The 14,259-nt window shown below is 38.3% G+C and overlaps 1 protein-coding gene across 9 annotated transcripts in view; it reads right to left on the reverse strand.

The window, feature by feature from the left end:
* The window catches only part of Ralgapa2 (Ral GTPase activating protein catalytic subunit alpha 2), a 334,911-nt gene that overhangs the window by 222,745 nt on the left and 97,907 nt on the right, over positions 1-14,259 (reverse strand). For all 9 annotated transcript variants that reach the window (XR_009226010.1, XR_009226009.1, XR_009226008.1 and 6 more), the window contains one exon: positions 8,940-9,167. Coding sequence is in view for 6 of the 9 variants with exons in the window: in XM_046435038.1 (XP_046290994.1) it covers positions 8,940-9,167 (228 nt within the window). In the remaining 3 variants the exon portion in view is untranslated. The remainder of the gene's footprint in view (positions 1-8,939; positions 9,168-14,259) is intronic.

Genomic DNA, 14,259 nt, shown 5'->3' on the forward strand with positions numbered 1-14,259 from the left:
TTATCATGATCAAAATAGTCTCCAGACATTGTTCAGTGTGTCCCCCCACCAAAAGGGGTAGGGGGCAATATCAGCCCTGGCTGCAAATCTCTGATGTCACTTGTGGCTGCTAATTTCTTCCCTCCCTTGCTTACACCTCTTTTCTTGTTTACTTTCTCTTCCCAGCACCTTTCCATTTACCAGTTTTTATTTCATGTCTCAGCCTCAGCGCTCCTTTCTCTCCTTTTATTCCCCTCCCCATCCAGCTTTTTCTCTTGCCATAAATACTTCTCATGCGTACTTTTCCTTTCTCAGGAATGTACATTTTACAGGACTCCCTGAAGCCCTGGGAACAAACCAGCCTCTTTGTTATTAGGTCCACTTGTTTCTGGGTACTCAGGCACTGACCACCTCCTCTGACTTCATTTACTTGCTATGGAAACATTAAGATATTGGTTGAGTTTTCTTTCCTTATAAAGGAATGCTTCAAAAACAAAACTTTTTTTAAAAAAAAAATCACAAAAAAAGCCTTTTTATGGATCACAAAAAGTAGGATTTCATGGATCATTACTGACTTCTTTTTTTTTTCTTTTTTTTTTATTGGTTGTTCAAAACATTATAAAGCTCTTGACATATCATATTTCATACATTAGATTCAAGTTGGTTATGAACTCCCAATTTTACCCCAAATACAGATTGCAGAATCACATCGGTTACACATCCACATTTTTACATAATGCCCTATTAGTAACTGTTGTATTCTGCTACCTTTCCTATCCTCTACTATCCCCCCTCCCTCCCCTCCCATCTTCTCTCTCTACCCTATCCACTGTAATTCATTTCTCTCCTTGTTTATTTTCCCATTCCCCTCACAACCTCTTATATGTAATTTTGTATAACAATGAGGGTCTCCCTCCATTACCATGCAATTTCCCTTTTCTCTCCCTTTCCATCCCACCTCATGTATCTGTTTAATGTTAATCTTTTCTTCCTGCTCTTCCTCCCTGCTCTGTTCTTAGTTGCTCTCATTATATCAAAGAAGACATTTGGTATTTGTTTTTTAGGGATTGGCTAGCTTCACTAAGCATAATCTGCTCTAATGCCATCCATTTCCCTGCAAATTCTATGATTTTGTCATTTTTTAGTGCTGCGTAATACTCCATGGTGTATAAATGCCACATTTTTTTTATCCATTCATCTATTGAAGGGCATCTGGGTTGGTTCCACAGTCTAGCAATTGTGAATTGTGCTGCTATGAACATCGATGTAGCAGTATCCCTGTAGTACGCTCTTTTAAGGTCTTCAGGGAAAAGTCCAAGAAGGGCAATAGCTGGGTCAAATGGTGGTTCTATTCCCAGCTTTCCCAGGAATCTCCATACTTCTTTCCAGATTGGCCACACCAGTTTGCAGTCCCACCAGCAATGTACAAGAGTACCCTTTTCCCCACATCCTCTCCAGCACTTGTTGTTGTTTGACTTCAGAATGGCTGCCAATCTTATTGGAGTGAGATGGTATCTTAGGGTGGTTTTGATTTGCATTTCTCTGACTGCTAGAGATGGTGAGCATTTTTTCATGTACTTGTTGATTGATTGTATGTCCTCCTCTGAGAAGTGTCTGTTCAGATCTTTGGCCCATTTGTTGATTGGGTTATTTGTTTTCTTATTGTTTAATTTTTTGAGTTCTTTGTATACTCTGGATATTAGGGCTCTATCTGAAGTGTGAGGAGTAAAAATTTGTTCCCATGATGTAGGCTCCCTATTTACCTCTTTTATTGTTTCTCTTGCTGAGAGAAAACTTTTCAGTTTAAGTAAGTCCCATTTGTTGATTTTTGTTATCAACTTTTGTGCTATGGGTGTCCTATTAAGGAATTTGGAGCCCGACCCTACAATATGTAGATCGGAGCCAACTTTTTCTTCTATCAGACGCAGAGTCTCTGATTTGATATCTAGCTCCTTGATCCACTTTGAGTTAACTTTTGTGCATGGCGAGAGGAGGGGATTCAGTTTCATTTTGTTGCATATGGATTTCCAGTTTTCCCAGCACCATTTGTTGAAGATGCTATCCTCCCTCCATTGCATGTTTTTAGCTCCTTTATCAAATATAAGATAGTTGTAGCTTTGTGGATTAGGCTCTGTGTCCTCTATTCTGTATCATTGGTCCACCCTCCTGTTTTGGTACCAGTACCATGCTGTTTTTGTTACTATTGCTCTGTAATATAGTTTTAAGTCTGGTATCGCTATACCGCCTGATTCGCACTTCCTGCTTAGAATTGCTTTTGCTATTCTGGGTCTTTTATTTTTCCATATGAATTTCATGATTGCTTTATCCATTTCTACAAGAAATGCCGTTGGGATTTTGATTGGCATTGCATTAAACCTATAGAAAACTTTTGGTAATATCGCCATTTTGATGATGTTAGTTCTGCCTATCCATGAACAGGGTATATTTTTCCATCTTCTAAGATCTTCTTCTACTTCTCTTTTTAGGGTTTTGTAGTTTTCATTATATAAATCTTTCACCTCTTTTGTTAGGTTGATTTCCAAGTATTTTATTTTTTTTGAGGATATTGTGAATGGAGTGTTTTTCCTCATTTCCGTTTCAGAAGTTTTGTCACTGATATACAGAAATGCCTTTGATTTATGCATGTTGATTTTATATCCTGCCACTTTGCTGAATTCATTTATTAGTTATAGTAGTTTTTTTGTAGACCCTTTTGGGTCTGCTAGGTATAGAATCATGTCATCTGCAAATAGTGATAATTTAAGTTCTTCCTTTCCTATTTTGATGCGTTTAATTTCTTTCGTCTGTCTAATTGCTCTGGCCAGTGTTTTGAGAACTATATTGAATAGAAGTGGTGATAGAGGGCATCCCTGTCTTGTTCCAGATTTTAGGGGCAATGTCTTCAATTTTTCTCCATTGAGAATGATGCTAGCCTGGGGCTTAGCATAGATAGCTTTTACAATGTTGAGGTAAGTTCCTGTTATCCCTAGTTTTTCTAATGTTTTGAACATAAAGGGATGCTGTACTTTGTCAAATGCTTTTTCTGCGTCTATTGAGATGATCATATGGTTCTTATTTTTAAGTCTATTGATGTGGTGAATAACATTTATTGATTTCCGTATATTGAACCATCCTTGCATCCCAGGGATGAATCCTACTTGATCATGGTGCACAATTTTTTTGATGTGCCTTTGTATCCGATTCGCCAGAATTTTATTGAGGATTTTTGCATCTAGGTTCATCAAAGATATTGGTCTGTAGTTTTCTTTCTTTGAGGTGTCTTTGTCTGGTTTCAGAATCAGGGTGATGTTGGCCTCATAGAATGAATTTGGCAGAGCTCCTTCTTTTTCTATTTCCTGAAATAACTTGAAAAGTATTGGTATTAATTCTTCCTTAAAGGTTTTGTAAAACTCCGCTGTATACCCATCCGGTCCTGGGCTTTTCTTGGTTGGAAGTCTTTTGATTGCTTCTTCTATTTCATCTATTGTTATTGGTCTGTTTAAGTTGTGAGTATCCTCCTGACTCAGTCTGGGCAAATCATATGACTTAAGGAATTTATCGATGTCTTCACTATCTTCTATTTTATTGGAATATAGGTTTTCAAAATAATTTCTAATTGTCTTCTGTATTTCTGTAGTGTCTGTTGTGATATTGCCTTTTTCATCCCGTATGTTAGTGATTTGAGTTCTCTCTCTTCTTCTCTTTGTTAGCATGGCTAAGGGTCTGTCGATCTTATTTATTTTTTCAAAGAACCAACTTTTAGTTTTGTTAATTTTTTCAATAGTTTCTTTTGTTTCAATTTCGTTGATTTCCGCTCTGATTTTAATTATTTCTTGCCTTCTGCTACATTTGCTGTTGTTTTGCTCTTCCTTTTCTAGGGCTTTGAGATGAAGTGTGAGCTCATTTATTTGTTGGTTTTTCCTTTTTTTGAGGAATGACCTCCAAGCGATGAATTTCCCTCTTAAAACTGCTTTCATTGTGTCCCATAGATTCCGATATGTTGTGTCTGTATTTTCATTTATCTCTAAGAATTTTTTGATTTCCTCCTTTATGTCTTCTGTAACCCATTGATCATTCAGTAACATATTGTTCATTTTCCATGTGATATAGGATTTTTCCTTCCTTCTTTTATCATTGATTTCCAGTTTCATTCCATTATGATCAGATAAAATGCATGGTATTATCTCCACCCCTGTTTATTTACTGAGGGTTGCCCTATGGCATAATATATGGTCTATTTTTGAGGAGGATCCATGTGCTGCTGAGAAAAAAGTATATCCACTTGATGATGGTTGATATATTCTATATATGTCAGTTAAGTCTAGGTTGTTGATTGTGATATTGAGTTCTATAGTTTCTTTATTCAGCTTTTGTTTGGAGGATCTGTCCAATTGTGAGAGAGGTGTGTTGAAGTCACCCATAATTATTGTGTTGTGGTCTATTTGATTCTTGAACTTGAGGAGAATTTGTTTTATGAACATCGCAGCACCATTATTTGGTGCATAAATATTGATAATTGTTATGTCTTGTTGGTGAATGGTTCCTTTTAACAGTATATAATGTCCTTCCTTATCCCTTTTGATTAATTTAGTCTTGAAGTCAATTTTATTCGATATGAGGATGGCCACCCCTGCTTGCTTACGAGGACCATGTGCGTGGTATATTTTTTCCCAACCTTTCACCTTCAGCCTGTGTATGTCTTTTCCAATCAGATGTGTCTCCTGGAGGCAGCATATTGTTGGATTTGTTTTTTTAATCCGTGTTACCAGCCTATGTCGCTTTATTGGAGAGTTTAAGCCATTAATGTTTAGAGTTACTATTGATATATGGTTTGTACTTCCAGCCATGTTTGATTATTTATCTTCTTCTTTTTTTTTTTTTAATTTAGTTTGTTTCTCCATGGTTAGCTTTCCCCCCGCCCTCTGTCTTTATAGAGGCACTTCCCACTGATGGTTTTGGTTATTGTTTTTCATTTCTTCCTCATGTAGTGTTTTGCTCAAGATGCTTTGCAATGCTGGTTTTCTGGCTGCAAATTCTTTTAACTTTTGTTTATCATGAAAGATTTTTATTTCATTATCGTACCTGAAGCTTAATTTTGCTGGATACAGAATTCTTGGTTGGCATCCATTGTCTTTCAGTGTTTGAAATACGTTGTTCCAGGATCTTCTCGCTTTCAGCGTGTGTGATGAAAAATCCGTTGTTAACCTTATTGGTTTACCCCTGAATGTAATCTGCCTCCTTTCTCTTGTAGCTTTTAGTATTTTCTCTTTTTTCTGTATATTGGATATCTTCATAACAATGTGTCTTGGCGTTGGTCTACTGTGATTTTGTGTGCTCGGTGTCCTGTATGCATCTACAATTTGTATATCCGTTTCCTTTTTTATTTCTGGAAAGTTTTCTGTAATTATTTCTTTCAGCAGGTTACTCATTCCCTTGGTTTGAATCTCTGTTCCTTCTTCTATCCCAATGACTCGTAGGTTTGGTTTCTTTATGTTATCCCATATCTCTTGGATGTTTTTCTCGTGGTTTTTAACCAGCCTTTCTGAGTTGGCTAGGCTCTTTTCAAGATGATATATTTTGTCTTCATTATCTGATGTTCTGGCTTCTACTTGCTCCAGTCTGTTAGTGATACTCTCAATTGAGTTTTTAATTTGGTTTATCGTTTCCTTCATTTCTAGAATTATTGTTTGGTTTTTTTTTATAATCTCAATCTCCTGATAAAGATGCTTAACTTCTTCTTTTATCTGTCTATGTAATTCATTTTCAAAGTGTTCTTTCACTGTTTGGATTTGCTGTCTCGTATCTTCTTTAAGGTTCCATTCCATCTGTCTAAGGTATTCCTTGAGTTCTTTATATGACCATTTTTCTGATGACTCTAGGTCCTCCTGAATATTTAGGCTGTCCTTCATTGTTTGTACTCCTTTTCTTCCTTGCTTTTTTATGCTGCTCATGTTACTTCTTGTTCTGTTTGACTGCTGAGTTACTGTTTACTCTTATAGATTTATTTGATGCTTGAGAGGAAAGATATTAGAAGGGAAGGGAAGAAGTCACTAAAGAGAATGAGAGTAGGCACGTAGAATTCAAGGAAGGGGGACTAAGAAAATTTAAAAGAAATGAAAAGACAAAAGAAACAAGAATAACAAAGATTAGATAATAAAGAAAGAAAGAAAAGACGAAAAAAAATTTTTAACAAAAATAATAGCGATAATAAAAAAATGAAAATTAAAATTAAAAAAAAATAATAATAAAATAAAAAAATTAAAAAAAATAGAAACATTGAAAAAAGTTAAAGAACAACAACAAATAAAAATTGAAAATGAAAGAAAAAGAAGAAAAAAAAAGAAAAAGAAAAGAAAAAAAAAATGATGATAATAATAACAATAATAAATGCAGTCCTAGAGTTCTATTAACTTCTCTTCCAGTAGGTGGAGCTGTGCCCACTGGGCCAAGCTTCTCCTCTCAATAGGTGGGAACCATTCACTGTGCAGCAGCTCTTTCTCCTAGACTGGGCGGGTCTCCAATCCTGAGTGTCTAGGGCCTTGTCTTGTGTTTCCTCAAGCCAGGCCGTGCTCACCTGTGGCGCTCACCACAATACTGGCTACACGCCAGGTCTGCTGCTCCTGGGAGCCCTGTTTTCATGAACACCTGGGCTCACTCTCCCTGTTTGCCTCCCTCAGACCCTAAGTTTGTAGAGCTTGGGGCTGAGATCCCCCAGCGAATTTGCTTGCCCTCCTGTAGCCACGCCCCCGGTAGCTGGTGCAAGAGACCTCAGTTGTCAGCACTGGTGGGAGCGGTAGCCGGGAGTTCTGCACCGCGAGTCCCCTGCCACTCCTGATTCCCTCAGTCTGGTTATTGTGTTCAGAGGAGAGCTGGGAGTGGCCCTTAAGTTTTCCCTGCTGTGTGGAGAGAGATGACTAGGGGATTACACACCTGTCACGCTGGTTTCAATGCAGTTATCTCCTCCGCCCGTGACGCCATTTCTCTGCCATGGTGGTATCCCTTGCAAATGGTGACCGTTTGTTCCCTTTGCCGGGTGACCAATGCAATGGGTGGGTCCTGACTGTCTCTCCCAATCCCCGTTTCAGTCCTGTGGCCACTGCCTATGAAGGCTCGGTTGGCTTTTACCTCTGTAAGTTCCTAAGGGCCGGCCAATTATTTCAGCGGGATCGTTAGTGCTGAGTCACATGAAGCAGGCGAACCGGAGCTTAATTGCCTCCGATTCGGGCTCTGTGTGTGTGTTCTGAGGGGCCCAGCCTGTACACCCCAGATCCACGTCAGCTCAGCATTGCCTAGTGATCCTGAGCAAACAGCATTTAGACAGTTTACGGCTCCCTATGCCCGCGCAGTTGAAGATGTCAGAGACTTGATCTCTCTGCGCCTGCCACCATGTTACATCTCCTCAATGATATTCATGTTGCCCTTACAGCTTCCTGGTATAAGCAAGTTCTTGGGATTATACAAACTGCTGCTTCTGTTTCCAGTCCAGATTTCTAGAAATGAAACCCTGCCGCCGTCGCCTCCGTCTCTGGGCTGCGCTCACAAGTGCCGCGCTTGTCTGCGACCGTAGCAGAGCCGCCCTGGCCTCCGCAGCTCTTCAGCCCGGTGCCCGGCCCCAGGGGCCCAAGCGGCTGCTGCCGCGGCTCTCCGTCCCCCTCCTCCGGAGCACGGGTCCCCTGGCAGGGGGGTGCAGAACGACCCCAGAGCAGGCTCTGCCCGAAGGTGCAGCGGCGAACAGGCCACCGAGACGCTCGAGGCTGCAGTCCAGCCTTCGGAGGACAGGGCTCGGCATGCAGCCCAGCTCCAACCTCTAGGTGCGGCTGCCGGACAGTGTATACAGAGCCATCAAGACAGCAAGCAGAAAGCAAATGGCGGCTCCCGCGGAGTGGATTTTCGGCACAGAAACCACAGCCCCGCCAACAATCCCAATCCACAAACTCTCCCTGTATAAAAAATATTCAGAAAAAAGAAGAAAAAAAAAAAAAGGCGGGGCGCACTGAGCTTTCTTTGCCTCGGGTACTTACAATCCACTGCTGATTACACATTCAGCTTCTCCGCCCACAGCGAAGCGAAAAAGGAAGCAGATGGGAGCAAAGCGCCCGCGGCTCTGAGCAGCCAAGCGTCTCTTTTTCGATTTCTTTGTTCTTCCTGCTCCTTGGCAAAGTGGTCCACTACAGATTAACGGTGAAAGGAGCTCTAACAGACTGTGCGAAATCTCTATTAAAGCCGCTGCTTTGAGGACCACGCTCAGCACTTCAGCAACCCAAGTACGCAGCGGCCATCCATTACTGACTTCTATAATTCAGCCCAACTCATCAACAGTCTTTCTTGGAATGTTATAAGTAAAAAAACAATGTGAATTTGGAATATCTTCCAAAGGTCCATGCATTTAATAAAAGTTTTGTCGGGGCTGGGGTTGTGGCTTAGCGGCAGAGTGCTTGCCTAGCATGTGCGAGCCACTGGGTTCAATCCTCAGAAACACATAAAAAATAAAAATAAAAAATAAAGGTATTGTGTCCAACTACAACTAAAAAAAATATTTTAAACAAATAAATAAAAGCTTTGTCTGCAGTTTGGCACTATGGGAAGGTGGTAGAAACTCTTCAGGAAGTGTGCCCTGGAGGAAGGTTTTAGTCACCACTAGAGTCATGCCTACAAAGGGGATTGTGAGACCCTGGACTCTTCCTCTTTCTCTATTTTTCACACCCAGCCATGAAGTGAACAGGACTCCTCTGCCTCCTGCTCTTGCCATAATGTACTGTGCTGCCACAGGGATAAAGTGAGAGAGTCAACTGGTCATGGACTAACACCTCCAAAACTGTAAGCTAAAATAAGCCTTTTATCTTTTCAAATCTATTTATCTCAGGTATTTTCTAGAGTAACAGGAAGCTGGCTAATACAAGCAAGAACAAAAATTTCTTCAGTTTCATAAACTGATAACACATGCATAAGCACACACTAACCTGGCGAAATACTTCATTCACAAAATTGACATAACCACGTGTTGACAAGAGAATCCGCTGCACCATTTCATACACCGTTCGGTACTCTTCTTCAATGCTACAAAGGCTGGTGTTGCTGAGTCTTCGGTCAGACAAGGTGCTGCTGTTAGAATGGTTTTTGTCTTGCTCTGTTGGCCCACTGCTATCCAACTCTGGCACCCTCTCTTGTACTGCTCCACCACCAACAGTCTGGAAGAAAGTCATTACATTTCTCAGTGATTCACATCCTACTCAAAGGCAGCTAGCAAAACTTAAGAATTGCCTTTTTGTTTTTGTTTTGGTTGGTGCTTGGTATTAAACCCAGGGCATCTTTTGTGCTAAGAATGAACTTTACTACTGAGATATGCCCCTTACCTCACGTCTTACCTTGTTTTAAAATAATCTAGTTACCAACCAATTTCACAGGGCACAGTAAGCCAAAACCTAGTTACTGCTTAAAGCACACACTCTGGAACCTATAGTTACCCATTACCTAATTAACCGACTAATTCTTCCTCAATTCAGTTATTTTAATAAGAAAACTAGTAAGTTATTTCAGGAAAGAGGGCTGTGAAATTTTATCACCTAAAAAGTTGAATTTGCGTTTGTAAAATCATAGAATAAATTAATGCACAAATACATATGTATTATCATCATGTTAGGTCTCCAGACATCAGCATTTACTCTAAGGTCACAGAAATTTGAAAATGCAAGGGACTTCTTACAGCAACAAGATTGGAAGGCATCATGTGACTCATAAACCTAAATGACCTTGATGGAGGACTGCATAACCTTTAAAGGGTACTCAGAATCTCGGTCAAATTTAACTAAAATGTTTACAAAATTTTAAGTATTGAGAAAACATTATGAGCACAAAGGAATAAAGTAATTCATGTGATGATTTACAAAGCTAATATTGATATTTGCTCTGATTTCTCCATAGAATGAAAGGTTTCCTTCAAACATAAGCAGGTATAATTTTACTTCATCTTCATAAGCAATATTATTATTTTTAAAAGTCAGAAATACATAATGCAAATACAACTAAAATTTTACATACTGGACATACTTTTTACAAGACATGGTAAGACATGAATAGTACAAAACTAATTTCAGAACTACTATGCAACATGAAAATAAAACAATACTCAATGGTAATCTCTAGGGTAAATTAGAGGAAGGTTAATATTTATAGTAATTTTTCTATTCATACCTTAGTTATTAAGCCTTAGTTATTAAGGCTTATCAAAGACCCTCCCTATCACCCTGTGATATACTGCCCTATTGAAACTCTTTCATCTCTTTGAAAGATCTACTGTCTTCCATGGAAAAATAAAATTCTACATATTTTATTTCTTTTTTTATCTGGAATGACCCAAGGATGAGATGAATATGCTCTGGAAAGAGGTCCACAAAAAGTGTCAAAAGACTTGCTTCTGTGGATTTCTACTTTAAGTCACTAAGACAAGTAACTTAACTTCATTTGAACTTCCTCCTTCCTTCTTCCTCCACTCCTCCTGTCCTTCCTTCCAGACCCAGGGTCTTGCTATGTTGCCAAAGCTGATCTCAAACTCCTGGAATCAATTGACCATCCCACATTAGCCTCCTAAGTAATTAGGACTACAGGCATGTGAACCATTCCCTACAATTTTTTTTTTTAATTTCTTAAAAAAAATTATAGAGCATGGAGAATCTTAGACTAGGACGAATGTCTCTTATGGCTTAAAAACCTATGACTTTTTGACAGCTATTTTTCCCACAGTCTAAAAAGAAAGCAACATGTACATGTGCAGAAAATTAAAGATTATTGCACATCTCTTTCTGTAGACAGGTGAACAGCCCAATGTGAAAATACATTTGTATAATCATTACTTTAGGTTTTCACCCTCAGCATGTTCTATGTGGCCCCCTTCCTTTTCTCTACTAAACTGCATTATGCCTTTCACCAGTGGAAAGAGTAGAACAGACCTATGCCAGTGTCACTCAGGCCCGGGGGCTAATAGTTACATTTTCCATCTCTTGAAATATTTTGCTCTTGGAGTCCCAAGAAAGTAAGAATTTCAACTACCCTGCTAGTGAGACAGGATGGAAAGGAGTCCGAGATGAACCCAAATTTCCTTCCAACTGGCCCAACTGAAGTAACAGGCATATGAAGTCATCTTGGATCCTCCAGATTAATCAGCTTTCAGCTAAAGATTTCTACCCGGTGTAGACTGGATTTAAAAAAAAAGATCCAACAATATGCTGCCTACAGGAGACTCATCTGATAGGAAAAGACATACAAAGACTGAAGGTGAAAGGTTGGGAAAAATCATACCACTCACATGGACCTCAGAAGCAAGCAGGGGTGTCCATACTCATATCAAATAAAATAGACTTCAAGCCAAAGTTAATCAAAAGGGATAAAGAAGGACACTACATACTGCTCAAGGGAACCATTCACCAACAAGACGTAACAATCATTGATATATATGCCCCAAACAATGGTGCAGCTATGTTCATCAAACAAACTCTTCTCAAGTTCAAGAGTCAAATAGACCACAACACAATAATCATGGGAGATTTTAACACACCTCTCTCACCACTGAACAGATCTTCCAAACAAATGTTGAATAAAGAAACTATAGAACTCAATAGCACAATTAATAACTTAGACTTAATTGACATATGTAGAATATATCAACCAATATCACGCAGATATACACTTTTTTCTCAGCAGCACATGGATCCTTCTCAAAAATAGACCATATATTATGCCACAGGGCAACTCTTAGCAAATACAAAGGAGTAGAGATATTACCATGCATTTTATCTGATCATAATGAAATGAAATTGGAAATCAACGATAAAATAATGAAGGAAAAATTCCTACATCACATGGAGAATGAACAATATGCTATCGAATGAACAATGGGTAACAGAAGACATCAAGAAGGAAATTAAAAAATTCTTAGAGGTAAATGAAAACACAGATACAACATATCAAAATCTCTAGGACACTATGAAAGTAGTACTAAGAGGAAAATTCATTTCATGGAGTTCATTCCTTAAAAGAAGAAAAAGCCAACAAATAAATGACCTCAGACTACATCTCAAAGCCCTAGAAAAAGAACAAATCAGCAGCAAATGCAGTAGAAGGCAAGAAATAATTAAAATCAGAGCTGAAATCAATGAAATCAAAACAAAAGAAATAATTGAAAAAATTGACAAAACTAAAAAGTTGGTTCTTTGAAAAAATAAATAAGATTGACAGACCCTTAGCCATGTTAATGAAGAGAAGAAGAGAGAGAACCCAAATTAATAAGCATACGGGATGAAAAAGGCAATATCACAACAGACAATACAGAAATAAAGAAGATAATTAGAAATTATTTTGAAACCTTATACTCTAATAAAATAGAAGATAGTGAAGGCATCGATAAATTCCTTAAGTCATATGATCTGCCCAGATTGAGTCAGGAAGATATATACAACTTAAACAGACCAATATCAAGTGAGGAAATAGAAGAAGCCATCAAAAAATTACCAACCAAGTAAAGCCCAGGACCAGATGGATATACAGCTGAGTTTTACAAGACCTTTAAAGAAGAACTAACACCAATACTGTTCAATCTATTTCAGGAAATAGAAAAAGAGGGAGTACTTCCAAACCCATTCTATGAGGCCAATATCACCCTGATTCCAAAACCAGACAAAGACACCTCAAAGAAAGAAAACTTCAGGCCAATATCTCTAATAAATATAGATGGAAAGCAGTATGGAGATTCCTTGGAAAGCTGGGAATGGAACCACCATTTGACTCAGCTATTCCTCTTCTCAGACTATACCCAAAAGACCTAAAAACAGCATACTACAAGGACACAGCCACATCAATGTTTATAGCAGCACAATTCACAATGCTAAACTGTGGAGCCAAACTAGATGCCCTTCACTGAATGATTGAAAAAAAAAATGTGGCATTTATACACAATGGAATATTACTCAGCACTAAAAAAATAATAAGATCATGGCATTTGTAGGACATGGATGGTGGTAGAGCAGATTATGCTAAGTGAAGTTAGCCAATCCCCCAAAAAACAAATGCCGAATGTCTTCTCTGATATAAGGGGGGTGACTCAAAATGAGGTAGGGAGGAAGAGCAGGGGAAGAAGATTACTTCTAGTTAGGGAAGAGGAGTGGGAGGGAAACGGAGGGAGAAGGAAAATTGCATGGATGGTGGAAGGAGACCCTCATCGTTATACAAAATACATGTATGAAGATATGAATTTGATATCAACATATTTTGTATACAGAGATATGATAAACTGTGGTATAAAGGTGTATTAAGAATTGTAATGCAAATAATAATAATAATAATAGACTCATGTAAAATAAATTTAAAAAAAAAGTAAAAAAAAGATTTCTACCCAGTGACCCCAGTTAATGCTAGATGAAACTCTAGATGAAACCATACACTGCCCTACTTCCTTACTCAAACTGTGAAACAATAGGATAAAATGGTTGCTGTTTTAAGCTACTAAATTTGAGATGATTTGTAACATATCAATATGATAAATTTCTTAAATGTTCCTAAAGAATTGTATTTAAAGGTATCAAATCATTTAAAAATAAGCTCTATCAAATGGAACAGAAATAGCATAGATGGATTTCTCATTATCATATAAGACAAAAACTATTTCTCTTAATAAAATGCTTTCCTTAGCCTTTCATGGTTCACAGTCCTGCTTTAAAAGCTACTTTCCAAAATCATCTATATGTTTTGACATTCATAATTATAGTAAGTGGTAAGACTGAAGACAAATTGAATATCTAAGACTACTCATTTCTTGCCCTTTTTCAAAGATTAACATAAATATGAATAGAATTAGTCCTAAAGAGAGTTCATTTTCTACCCATTAGAATCAAGCTAGGATTCTCAATTGTTATTTCATATTAGTTCATTCTCACAGCCAATACAAAGATGACTTTTACTTGTTTGGCATGGGAAAAAGCTTTATTTAGAAAATCAAACATTGATTTGGGTCAGGCCAGCATTGCCAGGGCTCAGACACTGCATGATATAGGTTACCACTTATTTCCTTCCTCTCAATCCTCCTTGATACCTTGGTATCCTTTCAGCACCACAGCTTATGCTCCCAGGCAGGCTTAGAACACCCACACAAAGTAAGTATTAAACAAGGGGATGAAGAAAGCTTTCTGCTGGCAATGCCCATGCCACTCAATCCCTGTCTTGATTTGCCTGAATGCTTATTTGAAGACTTTGTAGAGTTTAACAGCAACAGAGAATACTAGAGCAATATTA

The sequence above is a fragment of the Marmota monax genome, unplaced genomic scaffold, assembly GCF_021218885.2.
Source record: "Marmota monax isolate L192 unplaced genomic scaffold, Marmota_monax_Labrador192_F-V1.1 WCK01_AAM20220418_F8-fsc00005, whole genome shotgun sequence".
NCBI classification, from domain to species: domain Eukaryota; kingdom Metazoa; phylum Chordata; class Mammalia; order Rodentia; family Sciuridae; genus Marmota; species Marmota monax.